The sequence below is a fragment of the Trachemys scripta genome, chromosome 12, assembly GCF_013100865.1.
Source record: "Trachemys scripta elegans isolate TJP31775 chromosome 12, CAS_Tse_1.0, whole genome shotgun sequence".
NCBI lineage: Eukaryota > Metazoa > Chordata > Testudines > Emydidae > Trachemys > Trachemys scripta.
The window spans coordinates 19,849,394-19,864,219 of record NC_048309.1 but is presented as its reverse complement, the minus strand read 5'-3'; the positions used below and the strand labels follow the sequence as shown (position 1 = coordinate 19,864,219).

The 14,826-nt window shown below is 39.9% G+C and overlaps 1 protein-coding gene across 1 annotated transcript in view; it reads right to left on the bottom strand.

Annotated features, from left to right (window-relative positions):
* The window catches only part of STK4 (serine/threonine kinase 4), a 73,780-nt gene that overhangs the window by 42,863 nt on the left and 16,091 nt on the right, over positions 1-14,826 (bottom strand). Inside the window, exon 9 of the mRNA XM_034787309.1 lies at positions 14,582-14,768. Coding sequence (XP_034643200.1) covers positions 14,582-14,768 — 187 coding nt within the window. The remainder of the gene's footprint in view (positions 1-14,581; positions 14,769-14,826) is intronic.

The following is a 14,826-nucleotide window of genomic DNA, read 5'->3' as shown; positions in this document are numbered from 1 at the left end:
TTACAGAAATGTTAAATATAGAATAAAGTGAACTTCCATAAAGCAATAAGATATTTTAGCATGATCCTTGGCTTCAGATACTGAAAGAGACAAAGGGGTGGCTGTACAAATAGTATGAAAATATCATTAGAACTCTAGGCATCACTGCATCGGATATCTTGTAGTCTTTCCTGAGCCAGCAAAGAGCTGAAGGATGAAAATAAATGCTTACACATCTGCATCATAACAACAGATGTTAAGACAAATTATTTTATTCTACTGCTAGCAATAGTTTCCATTTTTTAAAAGCCTCATTGTACAGAATGAGATCAACAAAGCCACCTTCAGACAGACTGCATGAAGGTCAGAGTCTGGAAACGTGTTTGCAAAGTTAAGAAATACTGTGATATTGGGGATAAATTACTGAAGCAGTATAGAAATCTAATTACCACTGCGGTGACAAAACATTTATTTAGAGAGTGAAGATACTCTATGCATACTCATTCTATGCAACTGCGAGATACTGTTAGAAGCAAGAGGCACATTATAAATGTTATAGTCAATGAATATAGAGAAATGTTTTATGCGGTAGAATAGGTATGAACTCATGTTGGACAGTCCAGGATAGTAATCGAAATGAGGTTTAAGGGGCCTAATGTGAGTAATTCCAATTGAAGACAAGTTGAAGGAGGTTGGGCTACACTAGTATGGGCATATCCAGCGGAAACCCAAGAGTTATATTAGTAGGATGGCTCTTGACGAAAGATGGCTAATGGGGAGACCAAAGACTCTGTACACAGACCGGGTATCAGTGGACTCCAGAGAGACCAATCTGCATGACAGCCTAGAAGAAGGCTACAAGAGTTGCCAACCCCGAATAAGGGAAGTGTCAGGAAAGAAGAGGCAGCAGCATGAACTCATCTGTGTATACACACACTATACTGGGTAATCTGGATCTCTTTTTTTTAAAAAAATCTATATTATAATGAACAGACAAATTAGTGCCGAGTGGTTTGAAAAAGTCATTTTTAAATGCTCCTTCACAGAGTACTACTTGATTTTCATGAGCTTATATACTTACTGAAAGATAATTTTGCTTAGATGTAGTTGCTGTGCTGCAGGGATTAATTCAGAAAGTAACCTTAAAAAACAACAACAACAACAACAACAAAAAAACGTCCCCCTCTTCCCAGAACAGTAAAATTTTATTCTTCACCAACTGTCGCTCACAGTAACATCCGTGGGTAGGTGCAGTCAATCACATCACTAGTTAATTCAGTCATTGAAGGGTCCTTTGGTAACTTCAGTGAAACCAAATTACAAATTTCTAATGTTTAGTCAACTAAATTTTCTTTCCACACAGAAGAGCAACATAAGGATACAAATAAAAGGCAAATGACAACAAGCAGCTTCTGGGTTAAATTTTGATAACTCTACAATAGTTAAAAGAAAACATGTGCTGTACTTCTCATCCACATTATACCGGACACCAGTAGCCATCAAGTCAGCTTTGTCCTTTGAGGGACACAATAACCTTCAGCCTATAATGGCCACCAATTAAGTACATTTGTACAGGATATATTTTAACCTTAAATATTGATTTACTGGAATAATTTATTAAACTGATTAAGATGTAGATTTACTAATTGACAAAGAAATGATGAATGGAAAAAGACTGTAAAATGACAAATCTAGCACAGCTCTGGGGATTTTTATAAATTTTAATTGCTACTAGAATTTCAGAGTCAGGTTGCTTATTTAGCAAGATTGACAGAAATGCTCCTTGAGAAGGAAAGACAATACACCAAATCAATGTCATTCTGGCATGCTAGATTTATTTTTATAATCCTGACTTACATCAGTACCAGCTTTGAAGAAAGGTCATCTGCTATTAATTCAATACAAAGTTCACCTGTTTAATTCCATTTAAGGTTTTGATAGAAATCAAAGAAGAAACTAAAAACTAAGTCTGGTTCTGTAAAGAAGGGTGTCAGATACTGGCCACTGCTGGAGAAAGACACCAGACTAGATGGGTCTGACAATTTATGCCAAGTAGACATTTCCTAGTATTACAGGGTGATATCAAAATATTATTGTTTAACAGAAGTAAAAGTGCAGAGAGATAGAGAATCACTACTTGTTATACTGTGGGCATTATGCATGTCAGACTGGAATAACTTCTTATGTAAGCATGTACTTAGGACCTTTAAAAAAAAAGAAAGCCTCTTATGGAGATGAATCAATATAGCTCCTCTGGATCTGTTAATGTTCCATCATTTAAATATATAGTCATCATTTTAGGAGCCATATTAATTACAAAATGGAACACAACAGCTCTGTTGGAGCCTTCCCAGTCTATTACATGTTTAGGATATTTATTTAGCACCATAAGTGCTCATAGCACATTACTGTAAAGTGTGCCAAATGAAGAATAAAGATCAGAATCCCTACCCAAAAAGAAAACGCTCAAATGGGCTGTTGGTATAATTTATTAATGTTTAAAATCTATTTTGGGACAGACGTTAAAACAGAACAGTGAAATGTCACTGCCCTGGCTGCTCAGGTGAAGGGCAGATCACAAAGCATGTATGGCAAGTACCTCCCCTCACACCCAAAGGTGTGAATTCCAAAGCAGTGCTATACCAAGTACTCCATATTAACATTAATTTCAGAATTACTGTTAAATATAGCCTTGTGTCCGGTAAATAGCCATTGCTTTGAATCTTCATTAGAATTGCCCGATAAACTCTAATAGCATTTGGACTTGATGGATAGGATTTTCCAAAACCAAAAGACTTCAATGGGAGTAGAAATAGGGCAAGGTAGAATGCTTTTGAAAATTCCACCCTATTATTCAAGCAAGTCTGCTGAGTAGTAAAACTATGAACATAACAAGAATGTTTCTCTCCTACTAAAATAAATGGGAAATAGAAACCAATGCACTAGGGAAAAAAAATCCTTGTTTTACTATTTCCCCCTCTTTATAGTTATTCCCCCCCATCACCGAAAGCAAGTTCCAGAGCTGTTATTGGCTATGATAGAAGTACACACATTCCTTCAAGACCACATAACCTCTTGCGTTTTCTTTAAATCTGTGTTCTGTTTTAAAGAGACCTATGCCTGAAGCATATAGATGTTCCTCATTCCAAATCAGATCCGGGGAAACTGCATTGCAAGTACATTAAAATTTTAAAATTAAATGTTTAACCTGCAGCCCTGCCAGTTTGCTAATGAACATGTTCATATGCAGAACCATAATTCTATCTAAAACCATAAAATGTTGGTTTATGAAGTTAGCAATATTATATTCGAGAAGTTAGATATTGAGCATGTGTATATTTTCCTGATAGGTTTATCAAAACAAAAATTTGGTTCTTTCCTCTAAACTTAATAGAAAGGTTTTCAATTAAAAATGTTGAAGATAAAAACTAGCTATTTCGTTTTAAACATTACCATGAAGTGCTGAAAGCCCAAATGCACAAACGTTGCACTAGTGCATAAACTGCCAGGACATGAATTGTTTTTGTTAAGTCAGACAGTATTTTTTGGTGACAAATGATATCACCAGTGGTTAATTAATTAGACTACAAACTTCTATATGAGGAACCTATCAAAATAGGATTATCTTGGAGTTTTCCCACCAACTACACTCAGGTAAATGCTTTGAAATCCTTGGATAAAAGATTGTAAATGCAAAATATTTTTGTTGTACTCTATCTTTCATCATGGCTTAGCCTTGTAACAAACTATTGGATATGCCTATGCACTGCGAATGAGAAAAAGTTTGACAAAATCTGAGTAGCTGGGCACACTTTCTGGAATTCCATACTAGAATACTAGGAAAGAACTTGACTGACTTTGTTAGACTTTAGTTTGCTCATGGTCCTAGTAAGCTGCAGTATCTAGACAAGCTACTAGCGGACTGCAATTAAGTTCCAGAGAGTGCATGCATTTGTGACAATGGGGTATAGGGTGCATATAGGAGGAGCATGTACACCAAGGACTCTGGAAATAACATTGTTCTGTAGTAGCATGCAGAGACCCAAAATAAGGATCATGGTGCTACACATCCCTGTACAGAAAAGCTCCTGATCAAACTTTCAAGGATGTATCAAGTGACGTTAGTTGTAACTTTAATAGGGTTACCATATTTTCATTTTAAAAAAGGAGGACACTCCATGGGGCCCAGGGCCCACCCCAACTCTGCCCCGGCCCCGCCCCAACTCCACCCCTTCCCCAAAAGTCCCCACCCCAACTCTGCTCCCTCCCCTGAATGCTCCGCCCCCTGCTCCTCCCCCTCCCCTGCTTCCCGCAAATCAAATGTTCGCGGGAAGCCGGAAACAGGGAGGCAACAGGTAAGCTGGGGCTGGGGCTGGGGCCGAGCAGTCCAGGCCAAGAGGCTCTGGCCCCAGCGTCTCCCGCCCGGCTTGGCTCGGGCCCTGGGGCGCCGGCCCTGGCCCTGCACCGCCGGCCCCCGCCCGGCCCGGCCCCGCACCTCCGGCGGTGCATTCCTGGCCCCAGACCCCGGCTGAGCCCCACCGGGCCCTCCCTATTTTCCCGGACATGGCTGGCTTTTTAGGATTTCCCCCCGGACGGGGATTTGAGGCCCAAAAAGCCAGACATGTCCGGGAAAATCCGGACGTATGGTAACCCTAACTTTAAAAATCAGAAAAGCCATTGCTGTCTTTTATAGTTTAACTCAAAGGTCTAAGCTAAGCATTTAACAATATAGTGCCCAATGACTACATACAATAAATGCCTAATATGCAAATTTCAAATGGAATTTGCAGTTCTGTTTACATCAAGCTTTTCCTCAGAGAGCCATAACTGAAGTTTAAAACAACAAGGAGTCCGGTGACACCTTAAAGACTAACAGATTTATTTGGGCATAAGCTTTCATGGGTAAAAAACCCACTTCTTCAGATGCATGGAGTAAAAATTACGGATGCAGGCATTATTATACTGACACATGAAGAGAAGGGAGTTATCTCACAAATGGAGAACCAGTGTTAACAGGGCCCATTCAATTAAGGTTTGTTTTTGTGGATACAGACTAACCCGGCTACCCCCAATACCTGAAGTTTAAAAGCCACTCGGGATAATTTGTACAGAAACTATTAAAGATTAACAGAACTGCATCATTTCATATAGCATAGCAGAAAGAGGTAAATTTATTCAACTACAGCAAAAAGTATTCCACCATTAATTAATTTCCTACCCTTTAGTAACATGAACTGGAATTCACCCACATGAAGCACAAGGCACGCATTTCACAACTCCTTAAATTTACACTGATAAATCTTCCCACGACTATGAGGAACTTTTTCTCAATCCCAGATGAAATCTAAACCGTGCCTGGTGGGTCCTGCCACCACTGCAAAGCAACAGAAGACCATTACAATTAATTTAAAGCATCCAAACTAATTTATTTCGTAAACTATTAAGGATCTTATATTCATTCAAAGAAAGAATATTTTATGTGTCATTAAGAATAAAAAGTCTATGGTACATGTTTCTATAAAATGAGAAAAGACTCTGTACATTTTCTGTGATGCAAGAAAGCTAGTTAAACTGACGACTACCCTTTTTGACATGTTCTTTTACTATGTTTTATAAAGAACTATGCTAATATTGTACTAGCCCACAAGCAAATGAATGGACAGAGGCTGCTTTCCTCCCCATCCATCACCACAGGATTTTCTGACAGGGAATTCTTCTCTCTCAGCTTGTTTGCTTTAGTCATTGGACTAAATACTTGAAGGTATTGACATTGGAGACAAAAGCAGAAAAAGGGGAAACAGTGACAAGTTCTGATTGGATAACTCATTCCTAGCCCATATCATAATCTTACCCAGAAGCAACTTTACTTGGATGTGTTGCAATCTCTCATATCCAGGGTCTCGCACACAACAATCTAAAAATTCTGATTGGTATAAAACTGAATGAGAATACAGATGTGTCAACAACTCCATTTTTTAATGTCTCTACTTGATTGTGGCCATAAAAACTTACCAGTGCTTAAGACGGAAGCTGATATGCATACACCACATTGTTTGCTTTTTTGGGGGGGAGAAAAAGCCTCAATAGCATAAGTAATTGCTGGTACGAAGAATTCCGATTTAGAAGTGGCACTCTCTTTGATCAAAGAAGTTTAAAGATTTTATTTGAGAAACTATTTGTTCTCAGGAGGAGGACATTTCCTGCACAGTTTATTCTGGTCCTCACAGGAAATAAACTCCTAATTATTCTTATAGGAGACAGATAGGTCAGATGTCTCTTCTCACCTAAAAAATTGCAGAGCACACACACACACACACCTTTCACTCATTAATGAAATGCTGCCATCTCTAGGATGGAAGGTGAGAGGAAGGAAGAGATCCGATTATAGCCCAAGAAGGCAGTATAGTTATCTTACCTGCCACATCAGGTATGCTTCTACTCTTTAGTTCTAAAAGATCCAAGGTATCAGTTTTCCTCATCTCAAGTGCTACCCATTCTATGGGCAAGTAATAAAAGCAAGATGTGGATAAGACAAGATTTTCAGTAGTGTCTACCAGCACTATGAATACTAGCAAATAGCAGGAAATATGTCTACTAACAAACATACGCACACAAATAGGCTGAGAGATAAGAGAAGAAATTTTAATAACTAAATACAAACACTTATCAATTGCATCAATATTAGTGACATTTATCTTTAAAGAGAAAATACCAACTTTTTCCCCACTAGCAATCCGAGCTCATGGCTGGCTGAAGTGTAGTTTAGTAGATGTTTTAACAAGAAAGGACAATAAAAAGATTTGTTGTGGCTATACTGAAATAATTATTCTGGTCTCTGAGCAGAACAAGAGTTCCTAATATTACAAATGAGTGCCCTTCCTTAGTGCTTCAGAAGGCTAGCTTTTAAATGTTAATATTAAATGTTTTTCCAAAGCAGTTAAACTCTCATCAAGTAAGCGGTTACCAATGGATTTACAACAACAACAAAAAAAAAAGATGTGTAGCAGTGCAGTTTAAATAGTTGCAGTTCTCAGAAAAATCAAAGACTCAAGGGTTAGTGCACAACAGACTAGGACAGGGGCACGCAACCTATGGCATGGGTGCCAAAGGCGGCACGCAAGCTGATTTTCAGTGGCACTCACACTGCCTGGGTCCTGGCCACTGGTCCAGGGAGCTCTGCATTTTAATTTAATTTTAAATGAAGCTTCTTAAACATTTTAAAAACCTTATTTACTTTACATACAACAATAGTTTCATTATATATTATAGACATAGAAAAAGTCCTTCTAAAAATGTTAAAATGTATTACTGGCACGCGAAACCTTTAATTAGAGTGAATAAATGAAGACTCGGTACACCACTTCTGAAAGGTTGCCGACCCCTGGACTAGGATATCTAGTGTTGGGGCAAGGGCGGGAGGTTGCTTTTTGCAAATGTTTGAATATTTTGTTTTGAGTATCTCTTTGGAAAACCAAAACCAAACAACTGTAAAATATTTAAGCAGCCAAAATTAGTACATGATGGATTTTGGTACTTCTGTATATTACATAACAAGTACACTTTAAATCTAGTATATTTAAGTGATCAAATCCTAAAAAAACAAACCAATTCATTTAAGAATAGAAGGTATAGCTCTCTGAAAGTTTCATCACATATCGTATGAGTTGCTAGAGGAAACTGTTTCCCAGAACTTCCATAGAAATCCTAGTCTGAAATATGACATTTCAATATTTCATTTAAAAGGCAGGTTTGTTTTGTTTTGTTTCTTCTAAATGGTACAAGACAGCAAAAAAAAAAAAAAAAGGGGGGGGGGGGAGTGAGTGGCGAGAACCAGTTTTGATGCAATTTTGCAGTTACTCAAAAATATAAGCACCCAGGAGTTTCAGGCTCCTGGAAAGATTCTACTCTACCACTGCTGCTATGTAAAAGAATTTAGAACTTCGTATTGTATTCACCTGAACACTCTTTACCATGAATTGCTATACCAGTTATCATTTGAAAGATAGATCACTTAATATATGAATTAATGAAAATTCTCCAATTCCAATGCATTAAAAATACCATTATTTCACCTATTTAAGATTTAAAAAAATCCTTCCTCAAAAGAGTTCTGCTGCTGGTTTGATGACTTTTTACAGCTCAATCAATTTAACTGAACATCAAGAGAACATTAACATGGAAATAAGTTGAAAAAAAATGGAGCATTTGAGGCAATTCACAGGAAAGGCATTTGCAAACTCCTAAGAGACTGCTGCCTAGCCATCTCCCCAAGAAACCGTTATACAAAGGAATATTAATATGGACAGTGCACTGGGCTGCACTTAGGAATTCAATATTGTTCTATTGGAGGAGGTGGAGAGGAAAGGAAAAGGAGTTTAAGCTAAATTTTAAACCTGATATGGTAATTTTCCAAATGATTAAATCAATAAACCAACTGTGTTGAAGACAATTTTTTTAAGTAGGTACTCCTTTGACAGCAAGAGTTGAATGAAACCAAGCAGCTCTGGGTCCTCTTGAAATTATGGCATTAAATGTACATGTACATGAAAGTAGTGTGCACAAGAGTGATGTTGCCACAGCACTTGCATCGGGAACCTCAAATTCATTCCTCAGACTGAGGAAGTCCTCTGACACTTCCAAGTGTTTGGAAGATGAGCTTCCAATTCAAACAGCATCTGCCAGCAGCCCATTCTGGAGCTCCCTCTTCTGGTTAGATGCTAAGACATATCCAACAACTGCAGTAGCCATTGTAGGATGTCCCTAACCACAAAATAAATGCTGGTTTTAAAGTTGGGTGTTTCATCTGTAAAAGTAAAATTACCACGTGCATCTTCTATACTGAGAGTAACTGGAGGACAGAACTATTTACTTTCAGTTTGTAAGGACCACAAAGTTTTGAGGAGGCGATGTAAGTGAAAGTAAGTGAACTGAAGGAGGCCAAAAATGAAGGGGTTTAGCATTGTTCAACTTTGTGAGTTAATGTATCAATTACATCAACGAGCAATTCCCTCTCCCATCCAAGTTTAAACAGAATTTTGGTAGCATTCTTCCCTTAGTGTGAAGTTAGTGAATAGTTAAAAAGTGATAGCAGAGGTTTGGGGAAATACTCAAAAGTGAAAGAATGATCATAGGCTTTTTTCTTATAACAAAAAACAAAAACCCTTTAGATTTCTGCTCCCTTTAAAACTTGAGAAGCCATATTACTCAGATTCTTTAAAAGGACAAACTCAATATGTTTTCTGTTTGTAAACAACAGGTATTCTCAACTTAAATAGCCCTTGCCTGCATCCTCTTGGGGCAGCCATTTAAATTATAGTAAACTACTGTACATAGATGCCTGATTTGCCATCTCTCTCCTTGTCACAGATTATTATCCTGTTTCATTCATGCTAACACTGAAATGCAAGTCAGCTTTGATAACTCAGTTTCCTTTCTTCCCATTGTTATAAAAGCAGACTTCCCCCATTACTTATGGCTAATCAATATTTGCCAAAGTTTGAAATTTCTGCAGAAAAGCCAGCGTTTGCAGAGCTCTATATCAATTTGTAATGTGCTCCCTCTACTGTTAGAAAAAACTGTCTTCACTGAGAGAAGATGGTGAGTCTAAAAAGCCATCAAGTGGAAAAGAGTTTTCATTTGACATAACTAAGGAATTCCTGGGAAAAGTCCTATAAAAGTACTTTTCCTAAGTGATTTGTATAATGCTTATACCCAATTATTCTTAGTTGGTCTAATCCAGTGGTCTCCAACCTTTTTACACCCAAGATCACTTTTTGAATTTAAGGGCAATCCAGGATCTACCTGCCCCTTCCCTAAAGCCCCATTCCTTCCCTGAAACCCCGCTCATTCCACCCCCCCCTCCTTTGCTCACCCTCCCCCATCCTCACTCACTTTCACCTGGCTGGGGCAGAGGAGTTGGGGTTCAGGAAGGAGTCTGGGCTTTGGGCTGGGGCCGAGAGGTTCACAGTGTGGGAAGGGGCTCTGACTGAGCCTGGGGCAGAGGGTTGGGGTGCAGGAGAGAGGTTGGGGTGCAGGCTCTGGGAAGCAGTTTGGGTGCAGGGATCCGAGCTGGGGCAGAGTTTTGGGATGCATGAGAAGTGTGGCTCTGGGAGAGGAGGTCAGGGCTGGGGCAGGGGGATTGGGGTGCTGGTTCTGCAAGGGGGCTCAGGGCTAGGATTTGCCTTCCCGCCAGGCAGCACTTACCTCAGGTGGCTCCTGGGCAGCAGCGCAGCGAGGCTAAGGAAGGCTCCCTGCCTGCCCCAGCTCCATGCCGCCCCGGAAGGGGCCAGTGCACCCCCTACTAAAGTCACAAATCTTTGTATTGATCATTTCCATGGGAGCTCAGTAACTGAGGACTTAAACTCAGATCACCAGTGCAGCTCTTGGAAACAATGCTAAGATGCAAGGAAGGAAGGAAACACTTTTGAAAAAGGAACAAACCTTCTCTATAAAAAAAACAAACAATCTAGCCATGACCACGCTGGTAGCGCAAATGGGAGAGAGCATTAAGGAGCAAGACAACCATGGAGTCTGAAGATGTTCACTGTAGCCAACTGAAGCATCTATAAAATATTTCCAGTATTGTCAAAACTCCAAGTCTGCAGGAATGGATTTCCATGAGAAAAAATTCTTAATTGGTGGAGGAAGGAAGTGATTTTTCCCTTTCTTCACACTTTTCTAATTCAGCACTGTCACAGTCCCCTGCTTCATCCAAAGTGACCCTTTTCCAGGTCAATCTGTGAGGAGTAGAGAAGCGTATAGCCTCCTGCAGAGTCAAACTTTACCCATCATTTTAAACTCTGCATCCTTCAATGAGATGTAAATGCTGGGTAACTATTTTTGCATGCACAGCTGTATACCAGGCGTTCAAGACACTTGCTGTCTTACAAACATGCCCCTTTATCTCAGGCATCAGCTCCAAAAGAGACTTGTCTAACATCTGAAAATGGCAACAGCAAGGTCATCTTAAGGCAGTGGTCCCCAATGTGGTGCACGTGGGTGCCATGGCGCCCGCAGGGGCATTTATGTGCACCCGCCTAGTGCCCAGCAGGGGAGAGAAGCCACAGCCCCGCATCTGATGGGGAAAAAGAACTCAGGCTGCAGGCGCGGTGTTCTCTATTCCCGGCAGGCGTGGGGCCCACCTAGTGCCCAGCAGGGGACAGAAGCCAGGGCCCTGCGCCTGCCGGGGACAGAGAACTCCGGGGCTGCAGGCGCTGGTGTTCTCTGTCCTCGCGGCTTCTCTGGATTCATATATTATGTAATATTAAATATATTTTTCGTATTATTTAATGTACAAATACAAAATAAGCCTTGAAAAATTGTTGGCGCCCGCCACACTCTTCTGAAAACATGAATGTGCTACTGGCCACAAAAAGGTTGGGGACCACTATATTAAGGCATCAAAGGATTTTTGGACTAATCCTGCAAACAATTTTTAATTCCCCTCAAACTCTGAAAAATCCTAGCTAGAATGAGACCAGGTTTCTCCTGGAATTCTGGGGGAAATGAACCCAATTTATTCCATGTAACAATCTTTTAAGACTGCAAAATTGCTCAAGCTAATCAAATATACTCTATGCTATATGAGTATATGAAGGATTTTTACTCACACCTTTTATCCTTGGACAAGCGTTAACACTGTCCCTCTGTTCATCACTGGATTCTCTATAGCCTGAGTGATAAGAGCTAGATTATCACTAATACTTGAACAGCCTCCTAAATACTAAAGCATTTAAGCTACGCATGGACTCACTTCCCAGTTTTGGATACATTTTATAGTCTATGTCCCAAGGTCACTGTATCATCTACATTTCTTTCATGCAAATACTCCACATGTAAACCTTTTCAACTAGGAGTCATTTCTAGTATGGCTAGTGCTAATTTTGTCTTGCAGTCTTGTTGTTTCCTGTTTGCTGAGACTAACATTTGATGAAACCAGTAGAGAGAGCATTGCCTGCCACATGTAACAAAGCACTTCACCTTTCCCAGAGAGGCATTTTAGGCCAGAAATGAAGGGTCAGCTGTTGAAAGGCAAAGGTTGTGTGGTAAGCAGCACATCACCCAGACTAATGAAGCCAATCTATAGCTTAGCTTAAGTGAAGCTGCTGCTAAGAGATACAGTTCTCCAAACAGGTACTTCGTATGCTGACCAAGGTTTTTCCAATTGTGGTGAAATAAGACAGATCAGCTGATGAACCTCTCAAAACTAAACAAATCAGATAGACTCCCAAATTGGTTCAAATGCAGTGTTATAGGTTAAATAGTAGCAGTCAAAATCACTCAAACTAGAGGGAGTAGCTATTGAAGAACAGTAAGGAAGGAAGTGCTGGACCGTATGTCCCCGTCACAATTGTTGGAGTTGGAGCTGCACCACCTGTTCCCCCACGCAAGATTACCAGGGCAAACTAAAATTCAGTAAAGTTGACAGTGGGTCCACCACATCATGCCTAATTATTTGTAAAAGTTTCAGCCTCCAGCACCAGCTATGCCACATGGATTATATACACTATAGTTAAATTTTCTACAAAATGTCTGCATCCAGATAACATGCAACAGAGAGAGTAGAGGTAAATTAAGAATGACAACACAACCAGAGGACTGAAGTATAGGTCCTGCAGCAACCAAGTTTATGGTTTGATGCTCCACACTACTGTCTGGACAACAACTGATTCCATAGTAAATAGACCTCCAGCATTTTTAATGGTAAATAGTCACATTACTGTCATGAATAAGTGACAATGAGTCACAAGACATTTGAGTGTTACAAAGACGATTCCATTTTGAACAAATCTCATCACGCCTATTGAAAGAGGAGGCCATTTCCCCAGAACACTTGTATCAGTGTTATTTAACTGCAACCCACTGTACCTGCTGCTCACGCAGCATGCAGTAGCCGCCTCCTAAGAACTAACTGGTGCAAATATAAGTCACACCAATTAGTCAGATTCCATTATCTAGTTCATTTTTAAAGCCACAAACAGGCTTGGACGTGTTCCTTCAAGGACTGACTTGCCACTCCCTAGAATGTTTACTATGCTTAGCAAGCGTTTTCCAGCTGATGGAGCCCAGGTCTCTATTTGGGTCATGAAAATCCCACAACAGGGAAAACTTTCACAGGTCAGGCTGAGGCTGAATCTCCCCAACTCCTGATTATGCTGAAAGAGGTGCACGTTTGAACCAGCATTTCTCCAAACCATCATGTTTTAAATACAATCATAGAAGAAATTAACCATTAGTCTGTACCACCATATCAGCTTAAAAGGTAAGCCTTAAAAGACTATCACGTCTTACTGCTTTACATCATTAAGATGTAGCCTTTCCTCTCCAATCCCTCAGCTAAATCTCCCCATCCAGATCCACATCTTGCATCTCAATTATTGCAACCACCTCCTTTCCAGCCTAGGTCAATGCAAACCTGGCCCACTTATACCCACAGAAAAAGTCAATGCAAAGGTAGTTTTCCTGGTTTGTTGCTTTTCCTACATCACATATACCTCTTTGCTCCTGTCCACTGGCTCTCCCTGCTGAAACAAGCTACCCATCTTTACTTAAGGCCCTTATGACCTATTCCCATACTACCGGTCTTTCCGTACACTATTGAGGTATAGACCCCCACCTCTGCTCTTCCATCAACGCCAACCTTCACTGCTTATTTTTTATATTAAAAAAAAATACTGTTGCACTTTCTCCCATGTCACCTCAATGCCAGGGAGGAACTTCCTGTAAACATCTGCAAAGCCACTGCATTGTCCCTCCTTAAATCTCTCCTCTACCATGATGCCTACAAAAAACACCATCTCACCCCCACCCTCCCAGACAGTGCTAGACAGCTGGTGTGCTGTGACCGCTACTTGTCACAGTGACCTGTTTTGTTGTTACCTTGTGTTCTCCCTGTGAGCTATATACACCGGTTGTCTCATTTTATACTCAGATTGAAAGCTCTTCAGGGCAGGCATCATCTTTTTTGTTCAGTATTAGCACAATGGGCTCTGATTCATGATTGGAAACCCAAGGCACAATCACAATACAAATAGCCAATACTACTTTACTTTTTAGAAGTAAAATCGCTCTAATAAAAATGCTTGCATCTACTGAGTGGAACCATGACAACAGAGAGCATCTAGTAACTTCAGACAGCACATCTCCTTAGAAACAGGAAGTGAGGCAGACATGCCATAATAGAAAAACTATTAACTGAATTCAAAATTAGAAAACCCAGATTGGGGCTTAACTGGTAATTTATAATTATTTTGTATGTTTTGTCAAGGGAAGAGCAACACTAAGAGTATCTACTATAAATAGTATAGTGAAAGTACATAAATTACCATAAAACTAATATCTTCCATTGGCAGAGCAGCTTGCTGAAAGCTATTACTCACTTTTAATTAAAACATCCTTAGCTGCCATACATACGACATTTATTGTAATAATCTTAACTTTCCATTACATTTAGCTTTCTCCCTTCTGCTGACATTTCATCCTACTATGGCCTCATTGTACTTTTTGACCACATACATTAATGTGTTTTTCCCCACTTCAATTTTTGTATTTTAATCTCTGTGTGAATTAGGGACTATATAATCATTAAAAAAGGAGTTCTTACTCTTCATGGTCCCCTCTTCTTCCTCTTCTTCCGTATTTATTACCATTGTACCCAGCTGGGATTCCAGCGTTCCATCATGTTCTATCATGGTATTGGCTCCATCACTCATTGTACTGGCAGCTCTTATAGTACCAGTCTCATCTCCACTTGTCCGGACCATGGTACCTGAATCTGTTTCATCTTCTTCCTGTAGGAGGATGCAAGACATGCATTTACTGATCAAAGTAATCTTATTAAAAGAGTGG